The sequence below is a fragment of the Fistularia commersonii genome, chromosome 18 (assembly GCF_037954325.1).
Source record: "Fistularia commersonii isolate RoL2024-O1a breed Wild chromosome 18, RoL_Fcom_v1.0, whole genome shotgun sequence".
Taxonomy (NCBI): domain Eukaryota; kingdom Metazoa; phylum Chordata; class Actinopteri; order Syngnathiformes; family Fistulariidae; genus Fistularia; species Fistularia commersonii.
This window is the reverse complement of record NC_141301.1, coordinates 13307704-13331757: the sequence shown is the minus strand read 5'-3', so window position 1 is coordinate 13331757 and position 24054 is coordinate 13307704. Positions and strand designations below refer to the sequence as shown.

The 24054-nt window shown below is 43.7% G+C and overlaps 4 protein-coding genes, 1 long non-coding RNA gene and 1 other non-coding gene across 6 annotated transcripts; 2 read left to right on the top strand and 4 right to left on the bottom strand.

Moving 5' to 3' along the window:
• Position 1: 1 nt before the first annotated feature.
• On the bottom strand, positions 2 to 4323 carry LOC147224465 (ribonucleoside-diphosphate reductase large subunit). The gene is made up of 4 exons (XM_086164035.1): positions 4111 to 4323; positions 1043 to 3024; positions 756 to 944; positions 2 to 668 (listed from the first exon to the last, which is right to left on the bottom strand). The coding sequence occupies exons 1-4, from the start codon at positions 4127 to 4129 to the stop codon at positions 477 to 479; spliced, it is 2382 nt and encodes a 793-aa protein (XP_086020161.1). The 5' UTR covers positions 4130 to 4323; the 3' UTR covers positions 2 to 476.
• A 936-nt stretch (positions 4324 to 5259) lies between these two features.
• On the top strand, positions 5260 to 11158 carry qpctla (glutaminyl-peptide cyclotransferase-like a). Its single transcript, XM_086164041.1, has 7 exons — positions 5260 to 6281; positions 7049 to 7195; positions 7272 to 7565; positions 8043 to 8204; positions 8543 to 8642; positions 8734 to 8850; positions 10178 to 11158. The coding sequence occupies exons 1-7, from the start codon at positions 6081 to 6083 to the stop codon at positions 10321 to 10323; spliced, it is 1167 nt and encodes a 388-aa protein (XP_086020167.1). The 5' UTR covers positions 5260 to 6080; the 3' UTR covers positions 10324 to 11158.
• Positions 10649 to 14450, bottom strand: six9 (SIX homeobox 9). The gene is made up of 3 exons (XM_086164043.1): positions 13838 to 14450; positions 12656 to 12816; positions 10649 to 11157 (listed from the first exon to the last, which is right to left on the bottom strand). The coding sequence occupies exons 1-3, from the start codon at positions 14228 to 14230 to the stop codon at positions 11010 to 11012; spliced, it is 702 nt and encodes a 233-aa protein (XP_086020169.1). The 5' UTR covers positions 14231 to 14450; the 3' UTR covers positions 10649 to 11009.
• Positions 11949 to 12067, bottom strand: LOC147224463 (5S ribosomal RNA). Its single transcript, XR_015107507.1, has one exon. It is a non-coding gene; the product is annotated as a 5S ribosomal RNA (ribosomal RNA).
• Positions 14129 to 21565, top strand: LOC147224461 (uncharacterized). Its single transcript, XR_015107434.1, has 3 exons — positions 14129 to 14245; positions 16914 to 17066; positions 21044 to 21565. It is a non-coding gene; the product is annotated as an uncharacterized LOC147224461 (long non-coding RNA).
• Positions 14704 to 22147, bottom strand: six5 (SIX homeobox 5). Its single transcript, XM_086164034.1, has 3 exons — positions 21442 to 22147; positions 18948 to 20440; positions 14704 to 17570 (listed from the first exon to the last, which is right to left on the bottom strand). The coding sequence occupies exons 1-3, from the start codon at positions 22125 to 22127 to the stop codon at positions 16888 to 16890; spliced, it is 2862 nt and encodes a 953-aa protein (XP_086020160.1). The 5' UTR covers positions 22128 to 22147; the 3' UTR covers positions 14704 to 16887.
• Positions 22148 to 24054: the final 1907 nt, after the last annotated feature.

Sequence of the window (24054 nt, the reverse complement as noted above, 5' to 3'; positions counted from 1 at the left end):
GCATTTGGACTGATTTTATTAAAAATGACCAAGAGTTCTCATTTTTGACCCTGGATGCACAGAATACACCTTCATACCTCAAGGCTTTCAGATTCAGAAGAGCTTCTACTTTACATCCGCAACACAGGGCAGACATTGCAACACAGTTTTAATCAAAAATCGTGAGCTATGCATTCATATCTCCCATGACCAGAGGATGAAGACAATAAATAACGCTTCATGCCTATGGGCAAAACAGTGAAGTGTTCCCGCACCATGAATGTTCCCACTGAAACACAAAATAGCTACTGCATAGGGGACGTTGGTCTGAGTCCTCGGTGCACAAAACTAGTTTTAATAATAGTTTGTGAATTAGGCCTTTAGTTCATGCACAGCCACTTTGTGTAAGATTATTTATATTAACATGAATTCTATACAAAAAACAAAACAAAAAGCTGTAATACAACAATGGCGCCGACTGCAGACGTGAACAACATTTAGGAGCCACACATGAGGCACTCGTCTCGGTTCTCCAGGGAGCAGACCATGGCGGCCGTGTTGCGCTCCTTGAGGTCCTGCTGGGATGGGCTTTCGGTCCGCGCTTCCTGCAGCTTCTCCTTGTTGAGGGTGAACTGAATGGGGTTGGCGGCGGGCTTGGTCCGCAAGTAGTACATTCCGGTCTTCAGACCCTGAGACGAAAGAGATGGTGGCAGGTTAATACAAGAAGTAATTAACAGCTGGCTACTTTTCTTTTTTTGAAGTCCTGCTTTACTTACCTGTTTCCAGCCATAGAAGTGCATGCTGGTCAGTTTGCCGTAGTTGGGCTCGGCGATGTGGATGTTCAGGGACTGGCTCTGGTCGATGAAGGCGCCTCTGTCGGCCGCCATCTTTAGCACAGTCTTCTGGGAGATTTCCCACACGGTCTTATACAATTGCTTGAGGTCTTCTGGAATACCGTCGATGTCCTGGTGAGGGTGGAAAGGATTTGACATTACAACTGGACATTTAGCGAAATTTCTTCTATTAAAGTGGGGTTTAAGCCATCTCTCTAACATATGTTTACCTGAATGGAGCCGTTTTGAGCGATCAGTCTGTTCTTCATGTCCTCGTTCCACAGGCCTCTCTCAGTCAGGTCTTTGAGAAGGTGGGGGTTGACGATCTGAAACTCTCCGGAGAGCACCCTGCGGGTGTACAGGTTGCTGGTGTACGCCTCTATGGACTCATTGTTGCCCAGGATCTGGGCGGTGGAGGCGGTGGGCATGGGGGCCAGCAGCAGACTGTTCCTCACGCCGTGCTTTGCGATTTTCTCCTTGAGCATCTTCCAGTCCCACAGGTCTGTCGGCGTCTTGTTCCACATGTCATACTGGAGGACGCCCTTGCTGACCGGAGAGCCGGGATACGTCTCGTAGGCGCCGAACTCGGCGGCGAGCTCGCAGCTGGCCTCGAGAGCGGCGTAGTAAATGGTTTCGAAAATCTGAATGTTGAGCAGCTGGGCCTCTGGGCTCTCGAAGGGGTAACGCATCAGGATGAAGGCGTCTGCCAAACCCTGGACACCGATACCGATAGGTCGGTGGCGTTTGTTGGAGTTCTCTGCTTCGGGCACTGGGTAGAAGTTAAGGTCGATGATCTTGTTCAAGTTCTTCACGATTACCTTGGTCACGTAGGCCAGCTTCTTAAAGTCGTAAGTCCGCTCTGCGGTGGCGTACATGTTCAACGCGATGGACGCCAGGTTACACACGGCCACCTCGTCCTGGCTGGTGAACTCCACGATCTCCGTGCACAGGTTGCTGCACTTGATGGTTCCCAAGTTCTGCTGGTTGCTCTTCCTGTTGCAGGCATCTTTGTACAGCATGTACGGCGTGCCGGTTTCGGTCTGCGACTCGATGATGGCGTACCAAAGCTGCTGTGCTTTCACCACGCGCTTCACCCTGCCTTCCTTTTCATACTTGGTGTACAGAGCCTCGAACTCCTCACCCCAGCACTCATCCAACCCAGGACACTCGCTCGGACACATGAGAGACCAGTCTTGGTTGCTCTCCACTCTCTTCATGAAGAGATCAGGGATCCACAGGGCATAGAACAAGTCTCGAGCTCTTTGCTCCTCTTTCCCCGTGTTCTTCTTCAGCTCCAGGAAGTCAAAGACATCAAAGTGCCATGGCTCCAGATAGATGGCGAATGCTCCGGGTCTTTTATTGCCTCCCTGGTCAACATAGCGAGCAGTGTTGTTATAAACCCTCAGCATTGGGACCAACCCGTTGGAGTTGCCATTGGTGCCTGCAATGTAGCTACCTGTGGATCTGATGCAGCTGACCGCCACGCCAATGCCTCCGGCTGATTTGGAGATGAGGGCGCAGTGCTTCAGCGTATCGTAGATGCCCTCGATGCTGTCGTCCTTCATTGCGAGCAAGAAGCAGCTCGACAGTTGTGGCCTGTTGGTGCCGGCGTTGAAAAGAGTCGGCGAGGCGTGAGTGAACCACTTCTCGGAGAGCAGGTTGTACGTCTCGATGGCAGCGTCGATGTCAGTTTTGTGGATTCCAACGGCTACTCTCATCAGCATGTGCTGTGGTCTCTCGGCCACCTTGCCGTTGATCTTCAGCAGGTAGGACCTCTCCAGGGTCTTGAACCCAAAGAAGTTGTAAGAGAAATCACGGTCATAAATGATGGCAGAATTGAGGCGGTCTTTGTGCTCGAGAATAATGTCAAGCGTCTCCTTGGAGATCATGGGGGAGTGGCGTTTGTTCAGCGGGTTGATGTAGTTGAACAGATCCTCCATCACGTCACTGAACACCTTCTTCGTCTCTTTGTGGAGGTTAGAGACAGCAATGCGAGCGGCGAGGATGGCATAATCGGGATATTTCGTGGTCAGGGTGGCGGCGATCTCTGATGCCAGGGTGTCGAGCTCCACGGTGGTGACGCCGCTATACAAACCCTGAATCACCTTCATGGTGATCTGAGCCGGATCCACAAAGTCGGAGTTGAGACCATAGCAAAGCTTCTGGATGCGAGAGGTGATTTTATCGAACATGACGCGCTCCTGGCGTCCATCTGAGGGAGGAAAAGAAAAGACAACCCATTTTTTTAAAACAAAAAAAATTTTGGGGAAAAAAAGCATTCAAATAAGGGCTTTTATAACAAGCACTGCCTCTGAAATCAGACGGGGTGTTTGTAGAATAGTTACTTAAAATAGTTTGATGGCTTCATGAAAAACTGCAAAAATTGCACATGGCAGAATCCAGACTTTGCTCCAATGCCATTGTTTTTATATATTTATTGTGTTGATGCTCATGACCGACTGCATGGACTTCACAAGGTGTCATTCTGCTCAAATAGAGATTATGATTACCACAGTTAAGTCTCTTCATTGTATTTAGGCAGCTGTTCTTCTATTCTAAATGAGAACCATTCCACAGATCCAATACTGCTTATTACAATAAACTCATCAAGCAGGATCAACATCAGAACAGGTTTTGGAGAATAATGCCACTCCTACTTAGATGTCTAAATTCACTATAATGGTCAAAACATTTTTTTTTTTGTCTAGCCACTTGTGACCACAAGAAGTTAAACACTCTCTTAAGTTTTTATTGTAATTTATCCACACATTTTTAAGCGTCAGTACAAAAAAAATAAATTAAAAAGAAAGAATATAAAATAAATAAAAGGGTAACATAATTTCCGGAAATGAGATGCGATCACTTCCGGACACAGATTTCCGGTGCCTCTCCGTCCATGATTGACATCTAGTTTGTGTAACTTCGCCTTTTGGCGCCAACCAACACAAAGGCTATTGTCATGAGAGATGACATAAACTAAGCGGCAAACAATAACTCGGACACAAATAACGCAGCTTGAAAAATCATCACGAATACGTTTGAAAGTGTATTAAATCGGAAAGAGCCATGTTATTTTGGGTGAGTGTTGCTAGCCGGAGCGAGAAACAAGTGTAACTAGCATGTCATGATGCAATGTGAACTAATCGTCAAGTGCTGAATCACCTTCTTAAAGTAAATTACATAAAATCACGCAATTTAAAGAAAAAAAGCTATTTACGACATTTCCAAAGACCTAAACAATTCTTATTAACAATGAAAAGGCCCGGTAAAGTGCGTTGCAAAAAGGACAGTTGCTCACCTCTCTTGATGACATGCATGTTTGCGCCGGATGATCTCAACTGTCAGTGTCCTGAAGAACTGAGCTCCGGTCCCCGGCAACGGCTCGGACTGCGACACGCCGTTGGAAAATGTGTAAGCGACCACTGGGTCCGACCTCGAACGGACGAAAAAGCGGGAATATTCATCCAAAAACCCGCTAAAAGCTGTATTTGTACCGGAGGCGTCACTTCCGGTAGTGAAGACTGACAAGCAATTTTAGACGAATCAGTGGTGAGAGGGGGCGGGCTTAAGCGACCGTGAGCCAATCACTGTACTCACCCGTTTCCCGTTTTTTTCATGATCACCAATTTGGCGAGATCTGGGAGGAACCTGAAGAAGTAGGTCAAAGATTTGCTTTAGTAATTTCAGCAGGAAATAATCATGTCCAGACATGCCGAGAAACAAGATCCGTGAACAGCCATCCATATTAACTAATGCAAACTACAACAGTTCAAGAATTAATCGATATCCATGTTCATATTTGCAAAATGTAAAAGCTTTAAGTCTAAATATTGCATAGCTGGGGAAAGGAGAAACTTAAGAGTCAGAAGTTTTATTCACCTTTGGCAAAGTGTAAACGATTCATGTTTTTTCCCTTCACACTACAACTATTGCTTATTTTATCTGACTGAAATGATTCTGCAGTCTTTAGGTTTTATCGATAGTTTTCTTATAAACCTTTCTTTTCAAAATCAAATGGCACCACCTTACTACAGACAGAAAGTTTCTTGCTTAAACAATCAAGACTGATACACTGGAAATTGTCAAGAATTAAAATAAGCGTATTCAAAATGTTGAATGATAAACAAAAAAAATGATAAGACAGACCAGGAAAGAAAGAAACTGCTCGATCACTTTAATATGTTTATTAAATCTGGCATAGAATCTTTTGAGTTTCAAATCTGAAGAGTAAACAACATTCAGTCTGTATAGGGGAAGATCAATGTGAACTCTATTGTCTTAATATCAATATAATTGTTGGTTGAAAGAGAAGAAAAGCACTTTTGACCCAGGATTCTACATCAGGACCTCGATTCTAGATTTGGGAAGAATTACACAGACTAATATAAGCCCCTTATATTTTCCACGTAAACCGATTTTCTTCAAACTTAATAAAAAGATCATGTTTTCTAACTGATTGGGCGTAATTTAGACTCGCTGCAGTATGTTTCAAGATTCAATTGACATACTTGAAGCCCGTTAAACTAATAAGGATCCACAGCTTCCTGTCTGAAAATTATTTTTCTTTTATACGATGAAGGAAGTTTCAACCCGTGGATAAAATATCATAAGTGGCAGAAGATGGATGGATGGAACTGTTACGCTGCTGTGACAAAGGAATCCCCCCTTTGGGGATCAATAGGGTTTATCTTTTCTTTTCTTTTCTTTTCTTTTCTTTTCTTTTCTTTTCTTTTCTTTTGGGACTTCTTTATCTGGAGCAATTCTGAGCATTGACCGGTAGGGGGCGATAGCGCCCTTGCAAGCCGTGCGCAAACCACCTGAATTGGCTGGAAAGAAGAAGCATCATCGCCCCGGGATGGCGTGATATCCACCAAGAATACATGCAACTTACATTTTATTCCAATTGCTCGAATGAATAAGTAAATGAAACAGTTTTGCCATTCAGAACTAAGTTCTCCGGCTCGAAAACGAGGGAAATAAGAGTCTGTCGCTCTGCGCCGGCGGCCGGGGGATGGAAGAGGCGCAAGACTTTTTTTTCGATATAACTTGCGCGGAGAAGCAGAAAGTCAAGCATGTCCCCCGGGAGGTGGGAAGCCGGCGTTGTTTTTAGGACGGGGAAGGCAGAAGGGACGACACCGACAACCGTAAGAACGGTTGCTCGGGTTCTCCGCCTCCGGTGGATCTTCCCTCCTACATGCTAGTCGTTTTGGACACGTAGCCGAACGACGACGACGACGCAGCAGCGAGAGACTCTCCGCGCCTCCGGTCATGTCCAGATCCAGCCGGCGGTACAAACCCCTGCAGCCCGGCGGGGGCTGTGACCGGCAGTGGGTGCCCCGGGCCCGGGTGCTGCTGCTCTGTCTCGCCGGGGTTCTGGTTCTCGCTGCGGTTCTTGGGATCTACCTGTCCGATGACACGGCCGGTGCACATGTGAACCGCAGGCCGGCGGTGGATCTGAGCAAAGACAGAGTAAGAAAGTGTGTTTGTGTGTGTGTGTGAGAGAGAGTCGCGATGATAAGGAAATCTCGACAGATTGAGGGATTTCATTGTAAAGTGTGTGGATATTGCGAAATGAACTGACAGATCATCGTTTACATGCCGTGGGAGCAGGTGTGTCTTTTCTCACGGCTTCTCTTAAACAGGGATCTCTTGTGCATATGTTGTTTTTAGGAGGTGTTTTCTAACTCTAGCTCAGCATCACCTTCGTGGACCTCTCTTTTCTCAATGAGAGAAAAAAAAACATCTTTGCATTAAAAACATAATCACAACACTTGTTCTATGTAAAGAAGAGGGGAAGCCAGAGTCAGTTTCAATGACGCAAAGTTAGTGTGGAGCTCTTCCTTGTCTCACACCTCCACAATGTTTCATTGAAAGATGGCCAAAAAAAATCAAATTCTCTGCTATAATGAATGAAAAATGAATGAAAAGGGTCAAGGGTAATATGAGCTGAATGAAAGACTCTTAGTTACAATGATTGGGATTTGTTGGAGTGGAATAAAAATACCAAAGTTTGAAACCATTTGTTTTGGGGGGGGGTGTTCAAACACAGGCCACATGTCTGTTGTGCTTTTTTTTAAGATCTATTTATTTATTATTTGGATTGCATTCATTACAATGGGTGGGTGTTCACACCTCTGCAACCACAATTTGTATCTCTGAAGCTACTACACCTGTCTTTTTTTCGTACGTTTTATTGGCTGCCCTTTTTTCTGATCTTTCACTGTATGTCCCTTTAGCTGTCCCACAAACCCAGCAAATGCTCTCCGGCTCAAATTCGGCGGCTGGCGTTCCAGGTGGACGGGACTCGCCTGTGGGAGACTCACTTCAGATCCATTCTAATAGAGCGGCTGCCGGGAACTCAAGGCAGCGTGACGGTCCGGCAGGTAACCCCGATAGTTCACCTCTTTTTATTCACTCTTCTGCTTCACCTTTAACGCACGTTCTCCACTTCTTCATCAGCATATCACATCCACGCTGTCCTCACTGACAGCTGGCTGGAACATAGAAATAGATTCCTTCCAGGCTTCCACGCCGCGTGGACAGGTCACATTCAACAACATCGTGGCCACGCTGGATCCTTCGGCCCCGCGCAGGCTGCTGCTCACCTGCCATTACGACTCAAAGGCTCTGCCCCCGGACCCCAGAGCCCCGGAGAGGGTGTTTCTTGGGGCCAGCGACTCGGCGGTTCCCTGCGCTATGATATTGGAACTTGCAACCTCTTTGGATAATCAGCTAAGGGCTTTCAAACAGCAGGTGTGTTCAAGTATTTCACGCGAGTAAAGTAATTCTACTTGCAAAGGTAGGCAACAAAAGAACGTCATATTTTCACCTCAGTCTGATGTGTATTGATTTGGATTGATGGTATAATGCGATGACAGCAGAGGAGGGACTTCGAATTTAAAATGTAGTCATTTGACTCCAAAAAAAAACAGTTTTTGTTTTCATCAATAACCAAAGATTTAGAAAAAAAAACAAAAACAAATTGTGATAATTGAAGCTGCAAAAATGGAGGCAGCCAAGGTTATTGTCATCACTTGCCGCAGCGTGATGGCGAAATGCTGAGCGCAGCAGTCATCATTTTTGTCTCAGCAGAGGGTGCGATGTCTTTATTTAGACTCACACGCACGTACAGAAATGCTGCGACAGCACTCCCGACAGACGACTCTTAATCGTTACTTTGTGAAAAGCGCTTCTTAATGAGATTCTCTCACCTCCCCGTTCCCTCCCTAGAAACTTCCAGTGTCTCTCCAGCTCGTATTTTTCGACGGGGAGGAGTCGTTCGAGGAGTGGACGGCCACTGACTCGCTGTACGGCTCGCGCCACCTGGCCGAGCGAATGGCCATCACGCCTCACCCCGCTGGCTCCGATCACACTACGCTGCTCCAGGCTGTGGTGAGGAAGCTGTGCGATGGCGTGCACAAATACACCCCCTTCAAGGTCACTCTCTCCTCTGGAATAAGACACACTCAATTATGAATGAAAAGGCTAAATTTAGAAGTTCTGTTAAACTTAACAATAGCAGCATCCTCGTGTGAAAATGCTGATCCTCCTTCTGGGACTGGAAACGAGGAAAGTTCAAGATGAGCACAAATAAGCTCCTCACTTTGGCCCTTCCATGTCACGTGACTTTGTTCGGTATTATATTCGAATATCAACGATTCTGATCCATTCTTTACGTATCGGTTACAATTTGTCTGACCATTTCTGCTCTGAATTTATATTCTCCCAAGGATCTGTTTGTGCTGCTGGATCTCCTCGGCGGTCCCGACCCACTGATCGCAAATCACTTTGATAACACGGCACGCTGGTTTGACCGTTTGATCGCTGCAGGTACATTTCAAGAGATGCTGATCAGTTTTTACGGTGCCATTTGACGTTGCCTATTTCTTTTAAACATGCTCCAATCTGCCTACATTGTCAGAGAAGAGACTCCATCGGCAGGGTCTGCTGACGTCACATCCCTCCGAGCAGACCTACTTCAGAAAGGACGTCTACCTCGGACCCGTACAGGACGACCACATCCCCTTCCTCCATAAAGGTAAGTGATTGTGACGAACACAGTTTTAGTTGAGCTCTGCAAAACAACCTCTGTCAGACAAAATCTCCCTTGCTTCCTGGAAACTTTTTTAAAAAAAGAAATGTTTGATTAATTTTCCAGATGTGAAAAACAGATGGAAAATGTGGCAAAAATCCAAATGTCTTTGACATCTCAATATTATTTTGATGTTCTTTTTTTCCATCACAACTCCCTGAAAGAGGATGTTCATGGCATTCAGTCTTCTGTTACAAATTCTAGTCTAATCTTTTCAACGGTTTCCTTTTAAATTATCGGAACGAGTTTCTGTTTGTGTTTCCAGTGACTATTTAGGAAATTGAAAGGCCTTCAAATAATCATCAAATAGTAATTCATGCATTTCAGCCTTTATTTGTGAGCGGTGATCAGCTGCCAAGTCAAGCTTTAAATCCTGATCTAAACGTGAAACTATAACCCCGCTGTACACTTAATTTTATTGTAGATTGTAATTGATATCAGTCGTCATTTTTATTGAAACTTGTACAGCGCATTACTAGGCTGTGATTATAATGACTAGAATAATTGGTGGTGTATTTAAATTACAGAAATAGTCCTAAATGAATAGCAGCCTCCAGTGCAGAGAGGAATACTGATGTAGTTATAGTGTGTTTACTGTTTATTTATATTTATCTATACAGCGCGGTAGTTGCTGCTGAACTATACTGGAAAATTCCATCAAGAAACAAGTGTGAAACTTTAATGTTTTACCTGTCAGTTTCTGGTGTTCATTAAAAATATGTGCTACTACAACTTGTTAAAATATCATTAACTTTTGTGTGCCCTTTGAAAAGTAGCTGTGCCAACCTTGGAGCGCTGACAGATTTTAATAACAGCCAAAGTTGTTTATGATCTGTTAGCCATATTTGTCATTTGCAATTAACTTGATTTTTTTTTTTCCCTAATGCAGAGCTGATGTGCTCAGGTATCGCCATAAATCAGCACGTTTGCAATAAAAGCAAGAGCAGCTTCGGTCTTTACAGCTGACAGAGGTTTTTTTTATTTTTTCCCTGCCTCTTCAGCAACTTCAGGCATAATGGATGCCATTGCACTGCGAGCTGTGAAAAGTAAATCACTTGTCCCTTGCAAGGTTATTGATCCAGGTTTCTGTCATTTTTGTTAAATATCATTTTGAGGGTTTGAAGCATCTGCTGCAGTCTCAGATCAGGAAAATCACAGAAATAATAATAAACACATCCTAATAAGTTAGTTTGAGAATAGGTCAAGTTTCTGTCTGCTGTGATAGATATGTCAAAACCGCATGAGTCACTGTCCTCTTTCTTGTCCCACTCAGGCGTGCCTGTGCTTCATGTCATCGCTACACCCTTCCCACGGTTTTGGCATACGCTGGAGGACACTGAGGAGAACATGCATCGGCCCACAGTGGAGAACCTGACGAAGATCATGGCCGTGTTTCTGGCTGAGTACCTGGGCTTTTGAACGCGGGACTCAAAGGAGACGAGGAAGTATAACCAGCCATTGCGCCACAATAAACCACCAGCGTGCTATTTGTCTCACTGAAGACAGGTAAAGTAAAAACTGATCAGCGAGGATGAAACTTTATTCTTGGACACCAGCTGAATTTTACCAAAGATGGAGCCCTGCAGGCAGAGCCGGGTGTCTGTCCAACTGTGTGGATGTGAAGTTTGTCCATGAAGATATTTAATGTGCTCTCAGATTATCATGGTAACTGAGAAATAGCGGAGCCTATGAATTGCTTTGTTCCTGTGGAAGAAAAAAAAAAAATCAGCCTTACGCTTTGGGGTAGTGAATGAAAACTTGTTTGGTTTAATCTCTTTTATTTCACCCCCAGTGAAGCTCCCCTTGGCCTTACAACTGCTGTCATTCTTACCTATCATTGTGTTTTGTCTGCGTCAATACGACACGTCCTTGCACCTTACTAATAATGAAACTTGTTCCTGTTGTCAGAGGATGTAAGATTCTTTCTGAGATGGAGATCAGGGCTTTGTGACATGATCGTTGTGTTTGTCTGCCTATCCATGTTTTATTGTGATGCGTCATTAGAGTTATGCTTTATTATTAAACTTTACTTGCAAAGTATCTAACAGGGAAACAAAATGACTCCAGTATGACTCAGATGAACAAAATATGTGAACGGCTGCTGCTTAAAGGAGTTCCCTGCACATGTGATGCAGGGGTGGTGGTGGGTGGGAGAGGGGGGGAGGTGCTGGACAGTGACCTCCCGGGGGTGAAAAGTCATGGTCACATGAAGAATAGATGTCTCCTGAGGATCCACCAGAGTCTCTTTGCAAACTGGATGAGAGATGAGATGAGAACAACTTTATTTATCCCGAAGGAAATTGTTGTGCCAGAGTTTCAAGTAAAAAACATAACAGTAATAGATAATAATTGTCTTAACTGTTAACTGTAACTACAAAGATTGAAGATTCCCTGCGGCTGAGGGAAGAGGAATTAAAAAGTCTGATAGATGAAGACATGAGGAGGGTAAGAAGACAAAATGTTATAGTCTAGTTGTATCTCACGTTATGTGCTGATTTTCAAGAAGATAAGAAATATAGAAACAGACAAAAAACAAGATTTGTTGCTCCCTATTTTACTATTTTGACTGGTAAATTATTAAATCAAATTAGACAGATGTGCTAAGCTATACAGATATGATGGTAAAAGTAAAGTCATTGAGATGTTTAGCTTATTATAGTTTTCCTCCCTTAATTGTATCAAAGTTGTTAGCAAAGTTTCGCCAGTCCTATACAGGAGTGTCTCAGAAAATTAGAATGTGTGATAAAGTTCTTTATCTTCTGTAATGCAATTCAAAGACAAAAATGACTATTTCATGATATTCTAATATTTTGAGATAGGATTTTTTAGTTTTCTTAAGATGTAAGTCATAATAAGCAATATTAAAATAATAAAAGGCTGCAATATTTCAGTCGATTTGTAATGAATCCAGAATGTATGACGTTTTTATTTTGTAATTGCATTACAGAAGATAAAGAATTTTATCTCAATATTCCAATTTTCTGAGACAGTCCTGTAGTTTTTGTCAATTAATGAAGCAAAAACACGCTGTTCCAGAGGGAAAAAGCTTACAGCACCTAGTATTCCCAGGCGGTCTCCCATCCAAGTACTGACCAGGCCCGACCCTGCTTAGCTTCCGAGATCAGACGAGATCGGGCGTGTTAAGGGTGGTATGGCCGTAAGCAATAGATTTGGGTGCAACTGGGCATTTTATACATGTCACAAATCATTGCTTTTGCTTACATGTAGTAAGTTTAGTGAAGGTCCTGATGGGATTAATTGATCTGTAGTCATTTGTTGAATGACTTATGCAAACATTTCTAGATATAAACTTTCGTTTCACGCTGGTGTATGGAGACACAGTCTGCGCATGTGCAAGGATGTTTCCTCATACGTCATCCACACCGGAAATCAGGGGCGACTAATGGAGCGGAGAGTCGATACGAGAAAACCTATGTAATATACTGGCGCTAAAGAAGCCTATTTAAATTGCCTCGAAAGAGCATCATAGAAATGCCATATCTGTCTAACAGTGAACGAATTCCAAAGCCAATCACAACATAAATTGAAAATATTCACTAAATTGGAAACTTGTGCGACTATTTTGCATTTTTCAAACAGGGCAATACGTTGTAGTATAATTTGGCCCAGCCAGGTGTCCGTTAAAAATGTCACTCATCAATTAGCTTCACAGACCAATATTTTCCGCCCAGAAACTGTAATTACATAAAAATGATTAGTTGGAAACCACACGAAACCCCCGAGGACTGACCCGCTTCTGCCCGTGTTTCGGTCCCTCTGCCTGCGGTTCTTGAACCAGTTGCTGACCTGCGTGGTCGTGAGGCCGGCCGCCGCCGCCAGCTCCTGCTTCTCCCGGGCGGAGGGGTAGGGCTTTCCGCGGTACGACTCCCGAAGTACCCTCCGACTCTTCTCCTTTATGGAGTCAGGACATTTAAAACAAGTTTATATTCTTATAAGAACCCGCCCTGGTCTTTGGGGCCCCTAAAGAATTGGTTTGATGTTCTAGTGTCCGCCGGTAAGCTAGCTTGATGTAGCGTTGTGACAGGAGAGGCTTCACACAATGTAAGAGCTTTAACGTGAATATTAAGTGTTTCAACAATAAAACAAATAAATAAATAAAAAACACATCTACCTTTTACAATTTTATCATTGTTATGGTCTCAGGAAATTTCCTCAATGAAAACTGCAGTAGTTGGTCATATAAGTAACTTATTCAGTCTATCAGTGGAACTTCGGGTAGAGTTTTTTTTTTTTTTTTTTTTAATTAATGTATACAATTATCCTATTGTGTTATTTTGATTCTATCCTTTTCTCACTTGTAAATCATACAGTTATCGCAAAAAAAATATCTGTCTTATTTATCTCAACAAAAATCCAATGTACCGTAGATGGAAATTAACAATTTTCAAATTTGGTCATGAAAAAACAACTGTCTCAAAGCAGTCAAGTCAAATTAACTTCGATGATGCATTTAAAACAAAATGCTGAAAAACATTACTTTCTTCAAGTTGGAGATATTTTACAACAGTCACGTCGAGTGAAATGTGTCCCATTTGTTTTTTTGTTTTTTTTACAGATTTTTTTGTTGATATTTACAAATAATTGTCTCAGCCAAAATTATTTCTCATACAATATATATCATTTTATGTACGTAAAATATATGTGTAGGTAATCTTTAGGTATATTTTTTTGAGTTTGGGCCTTTTATTCTTATTTTCAGTTAGTCACTGTACTACAATAACCCTCCCTCATACTAAACAGTATTTGGGTGTGCATATTGGTAGATAATTAACTACTATTTGAATAACATATTTGACAATAAAAGCATTAAACATACTAGGTCACAAAACAAGCAATGATAACAAACAAGAAAAGTCCTCCAAAAAATATCTTAAATAAACAAGAGCACATTGAAGGAACGAGGAATTTCTACCTTGAAACAGTAGCTTGTCTGTTCTCCATCCCAGATAGTATGTGGTAGGGGAAACCTTTGTCTTACGCGATACTTCCCAACTGCACTCAAGGGTCTGCCCCTCTGTTTCTCAACTTCCATATAGTGGGCTTGGAGCCAAAACTGCTGCAGGAGTGGACGGCTGCATGGGGAGAAGGGGAAGCCCTCCAGCAGGGTGTAGAGGTCAGTGAAGCACCCCTGGTGAAAGGCCACTGCAGCTTTGGCCTTCATCAAACTCTCCAGCTCCTTGGGGCAGGAGGAAAGAGGAGGAATGTGAGGGAGAAGAGTCTGGAGGAAGCCGGTGAGACGATCCATGCAGCCGCTTTGCAGAAGGACCTCGCACATGCAAACTACCTGTTCTGCTGTGAAAATCATTGCTGTGAGAGCAAGGTAGGAGTTTGTTGAGACCCTAGTGTGCTGTGTCAATATCCTCTTATCTTAGGTTTACACTTGAAAGGAGCTGTTTGGATGTAGCATTTAGGTGCACATCTTTACTCACTGTATTACACCAGTAGGCTCAAATCACTGGTAATTGGAAACCTTCCCGCTTAAATAAACTCCACAAATCCCACCTTCTCTTGTAGAAACACATGCATGTGCTGTCTCACATACGACAATGTAGATCTTTGCTGTTGTATCGGTGCTAACGCAGACAGGGCGCACAAGGGTGTTACATAACAAGTAAAAACTGATTTGAATAAAATTTTCCTGGCAAATCTGAAGCAAATTCCAAATCACTGTGGTTCAACGTGGGTCAAGTGGTTCAACGATAATACATTTGCACAGAATATTTTTGTAAATGTTTATTACAATTACAATATGTAATATAAAAAATAGAATGCATTTAATACAAAAAACTGGAGAAAAAAGAACCATTAACAAACACAAAGAATCCCTTTCAGAACTATCAATGAAAAGCAGTCAATGAAAATACATTATCTTTGGTTAAATCTGGAGTCTCTGGCGTTGTGTGTCAGGTCGGAGAGTGAACACAAATCCCAGGCAACAAACAAATGGGTACAAATGTGCTTCAGCCGTCAAAGGCTGCATTGTGTATATGCTTTGGTAAGAAATGGCTCATACATGAACAAAACAGAGACTACCATATTTTACATACAAGGACATATTCCCTTTACCCCTACCTTATTTAAATGTTCAGTACACTTCAGAATAAAAATTGATTTGTCAATGCCATTTAATAATCTTTTGCAAGGTGAACAAGCGACTTGAAAATATCAATGTGGCTTTAAATGATCTGTTAGTCAGACGTTGATTTTGACAACCATAGTTTAACAGTAAAACCTCAGTTGGCAGAGCGTGACCTTCCAAGTGAAAATGAATATCATTTCCTATTTGCGTTTCTCCATACAGACTTTTTTTTTTAAGTTCAAACTAAAAAAAAACAACAAAAAACAATCGATACATGCTTTAAATAGATTAAATGTACAAATGAGACAAACAACAAACATACTAATAAAAACACAAAGGCCATTATTGTAACGAGATGCAACACAAGTGTGTTTTTGTGTACCATGAATGGCCACTGCCTGCATTGACAGTGGAAAGCTCATACAACAACAAACTAACTTCAAACTGATGGTGCAAATGTTTATCTATTGTAGTTTAACATCACTATCCTATTTTTCGTTTTGTTTTAAATGTTTGTTTTTTTTTCATTATCACCATCAGGTAACTTCAAATGCAAAAAAAGGCCCACACAGAAAAATTTCTCATCAGATTATGAATCAAACCACTGTCAAAGCAATACGGCAGCACAGCGTAAACATTGTGTGAATGAAATGTGCAAAATATACAAATACACAAGATTAAACTATAACAATGTAACCAATAGTGTCACATTACAATTCACTGGAAATCAAACAGATACAGAAATGTAGCGAGAAATTTGGCTGGGTATAAAGAAATTCTAAAATACTGTAAAATATTTAATTAAACATATCAAACCTGTATGCTTTAATATAAGGCACTTGCATTTCGGATGCATTTGACAAGAAATATCACTTACTGGGAACATAGCAAATGTTTTAGTGTAATGCACTTTAAGGCTTCATGTAACGTTCATTACTGTAAAGCTTTGTGTAATCTCCCAAATGTTTACTGGCTTTTCAGCTTTATGCCACATATAGTGTCAGATAAAGAACATGAATGCATTGCATAGAGTATAGGCCCCTTAAATTTCTGATTTATTCTTGTAGGTGGGGTGTAATTTCTTAAGCTGCAGGAAGGAATTCAACAGAGGACAGATGCAGTTAGACTGCACCACCCAGGCTTCAAATACCTGCAGTATCATACAGTTGTAAGGCCCTTGTATATAAATTGTGAGGAAAGGACAATTTAGCCAACTCAACCCAGTTCTGTTGGCCAAGAATATTCTGTGCCCAATGTTTGAGGCGCTGCAGAATAGGCGAATCATGGACTGTCAGGCAACTCTGTACTATTTCGAGATCTGTGCCTTTTACAAATGAATAGTTATGGTGGTAGATCCACAACAAAATGCTGCCAAAAAAGAATAACTGATGTCATTTTCCAAGTACGGCACAGCGTCTGCAGTACAGAAAACTGCAAAGAATACTGTGAGAACAGGCGACGTTATGACATCTTGCATACTGTCTTCGATGTGTAAATAGGTCTGAGGAATCTAATCCATGTTGGTCATCCTGTCTGGATCCGATGAAGAAGATATGGCGACATCCAAGGCTATCAAGGATAAATGCCAGAAAACGTAAGAGTTTTCAGGCAAATTGATAGTCTTCACATCAGTTAAAATGTAGTTGAACCAGCGGGAGAAAATCCCTATTTCGCTTTATCTGTGTGAAAACGAGATAAATGGGATTACTCTCGTAAATGGCAGTTGAGGCCGCGATCATATTGTCCTGCACCTCAGGAAGTTAAACCCACCGCAGAGGACATGCATGTCTTTCATGAATGACGAAAAAGCAAACAGCACCGTCTTTCATCACACTATATGTTTTTAGTTAAATGTGGAGTTGCTGAGCAGCAAGGTAAACAGTCTACAAGCCCAACTCATCATCCACAGGGACAGACTGGAGCTGAGTTAGAATTTTGGAATCCCCGTCCATCTCCTCTGGATGCCCCAGTGGCGAGCTTGACTCCACGTCCTGCTCCGGAGAAGGGCTTCCGAGGAGCAAGGATTCTCCTCCCGGCAGGCCTAACAAAGCCGGGTCTACAGGTAGATCCCCCTTCCCTCGGACATCGAATAGTGTCAGGCTAGCTGAGGCAGACAGAGGCAGGGGGCTCCACGCTGGCTGGGACAGCTGGGTGCTGGGCGTCACTCCACTATACATGGGACTGAGAGTAAGCATGCTTTCTGGAGAGAGTGTGTTCGGTGTCGTAGGAGCTACTGAATGGTCTAAAGTGTTGGGGGAGGGGACGGCAGGTGTCTGGCTGCTCGCAATTCCAGTCTCTGCAGCGCAGTACGGTGGAGATGAGTTAATGAAGTTCAGGGGGGATGTTGTGAGGACGCTGTGGTTTTGGCCAGAGGTGCTTACTGGCTGGGAGACCACAGGGGGGTTGGACTGGGAGAAAACTGGACTCACTCCGTTGGCAGAAATGGGGGAAGTGTCTGCGACTGGTTTCAGAGGCAAACTGGTGAGTTGGAAGCCTGCCGGAATGGTCAAAATCAACTTGCCTTGCTGGACACTCAGATACGGGCTGCTGCTGAGGAGAAGGTTTCCTACGGAAAAGACAAACAATGCATTTTCAGCAAAATGGCTCTACACTTTCACACTTTTATATCAGTACTAAAAGCAATAGAATGCATATATGCGTAAATGAGTTCAATCTCAGGCTTATTACTTCTGCTATATAGGGCAAGACCTCAGTCACGATTGTTAGCCAGTAATGTGTCCCGACTCACTATCGATTTATCTCTTTGCCCAGACAGACTGATTATAAGCATTGTACAGTAGCCCGACACGGCCAGATAAAAAGTTGTCATGGATGAATTAGTCTGATCAAGCTATGATGGTTTCAGATTTTCCAGGGAGATGTTGAAAAAGGCTGTGGACCAAACTCTCACGGTAAAAGAACATGTGACAAAGCACCAGGTTTCAAGATAGTTCCGCAAATTTTTTTGTTTATAAAATACCTCAGATAGTTCCATGAATTTTTTTGTTTATAAAATACCTCATCGATCAATCGTTACATCCAAAAAGCCTAGATTTAGTTGACTGGTTGTAAACAAATCTTTTTCGCAAATAATGTTGAGAAGAAGAAAGAATGGAAAGTAAGCCAGACAGATGTGTAGAGTGAAATTAAAATTGAACTAGTGAAGCCGGCCTGGTTGCCTGGCTCGGACCGGGGAGGCAGAAGGATGGGAGGTGTCAATTGCTCCCTAATGGTTGGCCCTGAGGGCAATGCTAGCAAATAGGTTTTGAAACATAATAATAACGAAAACCTGTAAGTGGCACTTCTTGGGCAAAATTTGGTAAATACTGGAGTTTAGATGGGACACACGACCATCAGTCACCCTCTAGTTTTTTCCCAATTGGAAAACAATTGTTGACTAACATAATGAAAACATTTTATTTCACAGCCTTTAAGGGATTACATATACCAGTTAGTGGGTTCTTGTGAGTTACGTTTGCAGCAGTATAGCTGAAATAGTCTGCTGCTGCAACAAAACTTACTTTCATATTCATGAGTAAAACACATTATTGCTAACATTAAAGGTTTCAAAAAGTGTTGCCGTTAAGCATTTAATACATCAGACGGTTTGATGAATTTCCTTTCCGTGACGGAATTGTAATTTGAATACATTTAAAGTTTTGACCACGCTATTGATTATTTATGCAAAATCAATGTGCAGTGTAGTCAGCTGTCCTAGGCTTCAGAAGAATTATCCATCATTTCTATCTCTTTTAAGAAACACTATGAGTTAAGCGGTTCTCAGTCAGCTTAATCACATCACATACTGGCTATTATTCCAAATATTCTACATGGAAATAATCTAACATTACGAGGACACTAACTTTTTTGCACAGGAAGAGGCAAAAAATAAGCACTAGACCTAATTTTCCATATTGGCAAATAGTAAATGAATACATTGTACCTTGAGGGGCTGTGGGGAGCTGAATTATCCCAGGGTTGAGCAGCTGCACACCAGGGGCCACGCTGGTTGGGGGGCCCGCACTCTGAATGGGCCTCAGCTGGTTCATCCTGTGAGGACCCTGTGTGACGCCTCCAGGAGCAGGAGCTGAAGTCAGGATCTGCAAGGGTAGTCCGGCGGAGGGGATAGAAAGAGAGGGGCTGGCAGGAACCACCTGGGGGAAGGAGATGGCGGTGGACGTTTGGATGGAAGAGACTGGGACAAGCTGAGGCACGGAGATGGGGACTAACTGAGCTGGAGTCGTGCCTTTGGCCTGGGGGGCCGGGACGACCTGCGTGGCAGAAGGGATGGAAATAACTTGGGGCGTCTGGATTTTACTGGGTGTCGAATTGATGGTCTCCTCCCCCAGTTGCTGGCTCACTCGTTGTGAGAGGGGCGTACTGGGAAGCTGGGAGATGGAGACTATGGTTGTAGCTCCTTCTGCCAGTGGCGGCGATGCCTCTTGGTGCTGGTGTGCCTGACGCTCGCCCGTGCTCATTGGCTGGACGCTTTGGAAGGGAGGATGAGTAGAGTTGAGCGGAGAAACGGGAACTAGCTGAGGGCATTGGGAGACCGGGGCCCCTGATGAGTGTTGAACCACCTGGGGTACTGGTGCACCCTGGATTGAAGGGACCACCTGGGGCAAAGAGAAGACTTGGGGGGTGGAATGGCTAGAGTTAACCACTGTGCTAGAAGGGTTTAGCTGCGAGCCGGAAGTTGCAAAGACAACATACTCCCCTTGTTGGCTTGAAAGAGACACGGCGGAGCTGGAAATGCCTGTCGATGGCATCGCGGCTGGAAGGGTGAGGGGCTCCTGGAGTTGGGGGGTTTGTGTCAAGACCAGCGAAGGGAGGCTGGTCGGAGACAGAGTGGGTGACGACGGGGACAAAGACGAAGAAGAGCAGGACACCGTCTGACTGTTTTCCGATTTGATCATCATTTCCTCAGATACGGCGATGAAATCCAGAGCGTTGCCACTTTCTGTCTTTCTTTGCATGGGGAGAGAGATGATTGACGGAGGGTTTGACACTGGCGTGGCGTTGGTGTTGAGAACTACTGCTGGGAGATTGTTTGACTTTCCCTCCACGTCCTGCTCGGACATGGAGACGTTTTGCTGCACACTGATGGGCTCGGGTTTGGTTATAACCTGAGCCCCGTTCAGTATCAAAGGGGGGTTGGCAACCGGACTCAGGGTGACTTTCTGGCAATCCCCCAAGCTTAGACCATTAATTATGACACCAGCTCCGGTACTGGAGATCAGGGAGTTTCCATTGAGGAGCAGCGGTTGGGAGGCTGTGAGGAAGCCACTGGACCCATTGAGGATGAGCTGACCTCCCGTGCTGGTGGGGAGTGCAGACAGGGAGATGATGGAGGCGGTTGACCCGGCGGCCTCCTCCGGTTTGTCGGGTGTGTCCTCCATGGCCTCGTCCTCGGTGCTGTGGTTTCCATCAGACTCGCTAAAACAGAAAATACGAGAAATTTGATTTTTTTTTGAGGGAGTTGAGGCTCGGGATAATTTTTTTTGTTTTCAACACAAAACACTTAGTTAGGCCTTCGATTATGAGGTAAGACCCAAGAGGTCTCAGAACTGTAAGCTGGACCTGCTGTTGTCCTGACAGTTTGGTTCTGAAAAACCTTTTTTAAAACCGCCTACCCAGCAATATCTCCACAAACAATGAAGACTCTCAAACTCCTACACCAAGTGAACTTTTGGGCAAATTTCACAGAATACTTTTTGGAATTAAAGTTTGAGCTTTGAGAATGTTGGATTTCCTAAAACAAAAAGTAACTTAGCAATTAAGTAGACTTCAAATTTGACCTCTGAGTAGTGGATAGGGTTCTCCAATATTGCTTTGTTTTGGTAAAAAAAATGGATGTAGCCTTGCACTTTCCTCCTGGAAAGCTAATAGATAATTCAGTGGTTTGTCATTGAAAAATCATCCAGATTCCCCGCTAGACACAGCAAACCCTCATTTCTGATAATTCCTATATTCACGCTTATCTTTTATCCTTTCCCTCCCTCCCTCCCTCCCGTGGGTCTCCACCACCTCCCTCCGCAGCAGCACCTCTCCTTGCGGGGTTCGGAGGAAACTTGAGCCTCGGATGGGCGCCTGGATCTCACATTTCATAACAAAGCAACACGCTCCTGGTCTCAGACCAGTGACTTCACCGCTGTCAGAAGTCGTCCATCCCCATTCAAAAGCCGCTGAAAATCCAGTTCTTTGTTAGTCATGTGTTCCCTTTTTTTGAAAAAGAAATTGCGCACATTTGCAAGCAGCTTTGGGCCCGGGCTGATTTGTTTACGGTTTGGTCTGACACTTTCCCTGCACACCGTCACTCGACAAACGTAATACACACAAAGAAATCTTTCAGATTACGATTTGCATATATGTTTTTTTTTTTTAAATAAAGTGTGTGTGGATAAGTGTAAGTGTGACGCCTGAAAACGCATCCTTGCCTTTTGCTGTGGGTCCCGGACGGGGTCCTGTCTCTCTGCCGGCGATTCTTGAACCAGTTGCTGACCTGCGTGAGGGACAACCCGGTGACTTTAGCCAGGTTCTTCTTCTCGTCCGGCGTCGGGTACCGGTTGTTCTTGTAACACTCCTTCAACGCGTTGCGGGACTTCTCCTTGAAGCAGTACACGGTCTCCTCGCCGTCCCAGATCGTTTTGGGCAGGGGGAACTTTTTCCTCAACCGGTACTTGTCCACGGCTCCCAGGCTGCGGCCCCGGGACCTCTCCGCCTCCTTGTAGCGGGCTTTCAGGTACAGGTCCTGCAGGAACCCATGGTTGGACGGGTGGAAGTCGTGGCTCTCCAGGATGGCGTAAAGCTCCTTGAATTCTTCCCGGTGAAAAGCAACCAGTGCCTGGGCCTTCAGCAGAGTCTCGTTGCCACGTAGCAGCTCGGACGAAGGATGTATGGTGGATAGAAATCTCCACAGGCGATCCACATTGCCCGCCTGCAGAAGGGCCTCGCACAGACATGATACTTGGTCGGTAGAAAAACTCAGCGCCGACTTTTGGAAACTTTGGAGCAGTTGCTCCGAAACCTGCGCCGGATCTTTTTCCTCGTTGGACTCTGATGCCGACGGCTCCCCCGTGCTGTTATCGGATTGTTCTGTAGACTCCAAAGACAAGGAAGCCATTTTTACTTTAACTTTTTTTCCTCTAGTAGTTCCTCCTCCTCCTCCTCCACCTCCTCCTCCTCCCTCTGCTGCGCTCTCTCCCACTCTCTCCACCAGCAGACCAAACCACAACTCTGCCTGCAAACGATCACAGGACACGCCCCTTTTACCAGCCCAATGTCACTAAGTTATTTGTATATCTGACAACAAAAGCATTTCCCTAATCGGTTAATTCAACTGCTTGAAACTCTCTTTTGGATCCTCTTTTGTGACTTTTTAGACTTTTTTCATTGATCCTTGTGCAACTCTGAGAAAAACATCGCTCATAATTGCTTTAAAGTGATTATTACACCCACGCATTTATTAAGCAAATGGGACCTTTAGAACTTAATAGACGTCGTGGGGTTGCTCTGGCCTGGCGGAAACATATCTGGTAAAATACTACGTGCAAATGACAGAAAGACCTGCAAGCTAAACACCAATACCGGTTAGTTTGGACCATTCTGGTTGTAAGATTGTCACAAAAGATGATTACCCTCCTGTCCACTGGACGTGTTTACCCCCCTCAGTCGCCACCGCCAGCTAAATTCAAGTGTGCTCAACTCAAACACAAATAATTGGCTTGCACTAAACATACAGTCTCGAGAATGAGTCACCTTTCAGTGTCCAAAGTTATTCCACACTTAATCATTTTTTAATAGCGTCCCACTTAAGTTCGACATGATCACCAGAATCCTCAACCATATAAGATGTGTATGAGTGAGCTTTGTGACTCTTTTAATAGTTTTTCTTGGACGTCAGAGGTCCAAAAGGTTTGCAGATGCCTCATGACCTTAATTCAGACTCTTAATATCATTTTAAATTTCATCTTGATAACACCAGCCAGAAATGAAGAATTTCATATCTTGTGATACATTTATAGACTCAGACTTTGGTGTTATTGATGTTTCAAGTTAGCTAACAGTACTGACAAACATTGCTTATTTGTTTTTTTCTTCCAATCCAGAATCCTATTGCTTCCTCTGCTTTCAAAGCAACTCACTAATCGTCCGTGATTAAGGTGCCAGGACGGGTTCAAAATGTTTCTTTTTTGTTTCACTTTGGTCTCGTAGGGATTTAAACTGACGCATCAATTTGTACCTGACAGAATTTCAGGCAACACATATACAAATAAGGATTATTAATTATTTATCCTTTATTAATCCCTGTGGGGAAATTCGTTCTCTGCAGTGAACCCACTGTGGATGAACCACGAGCAGTAGGCATGCCGTCCACCAGCGCCAGGGGAGCAGTTAAGGGTTCAGCGTCTTGCTCAACGACACTTTGACACACGAGGAGGAGCCGGGAATCGAACCAGGAATGTTCGGTTCCAAAGCCCCAAGTGTGTGACGTGTTGATGCGATGTGAATGAGTTCCATTCTGTTTGCAGGCTCCCATCGACATACATAGGAATGTAAATCTTGTCTGTGTGTCCTGCATCGGTCTTTTGATCTTCTCTTCTCTGCCTGTACACGCTCCAGTCTGCTCCATGTCTGCTGGGAGAAGTCATCAGCCTGCAGTGGCAAGTCCGCGATGACAGATGAAGTTCATAAATAAACTGATCACAATCCTGTATGAACACAATCACCAAGAGCAAGTATTTTAGGATACTTCAAAAGCAGGGGTTTCAAATGTCAGTTTAAACAGATAAAACAAAAAGTGGCAAACAGAAATGCATTTCATACAGCAGAACTTGCTGTAGACATGCTGCACCTTTGTTAGTTACGTCATACTCTCACACACTCTCAGCATTTTCTGAGGAAAGGTGTTCATTGGAGGAACTCACTAACCTGTCAGACCAGCACTTACATATAATACATTCTTGTGATGATTTTTCACAGAGTCACTAGCATGTTTATAGCAGATAGAAACCTCTTTGTAAATAAACATTATCTGCTCCAAATATATG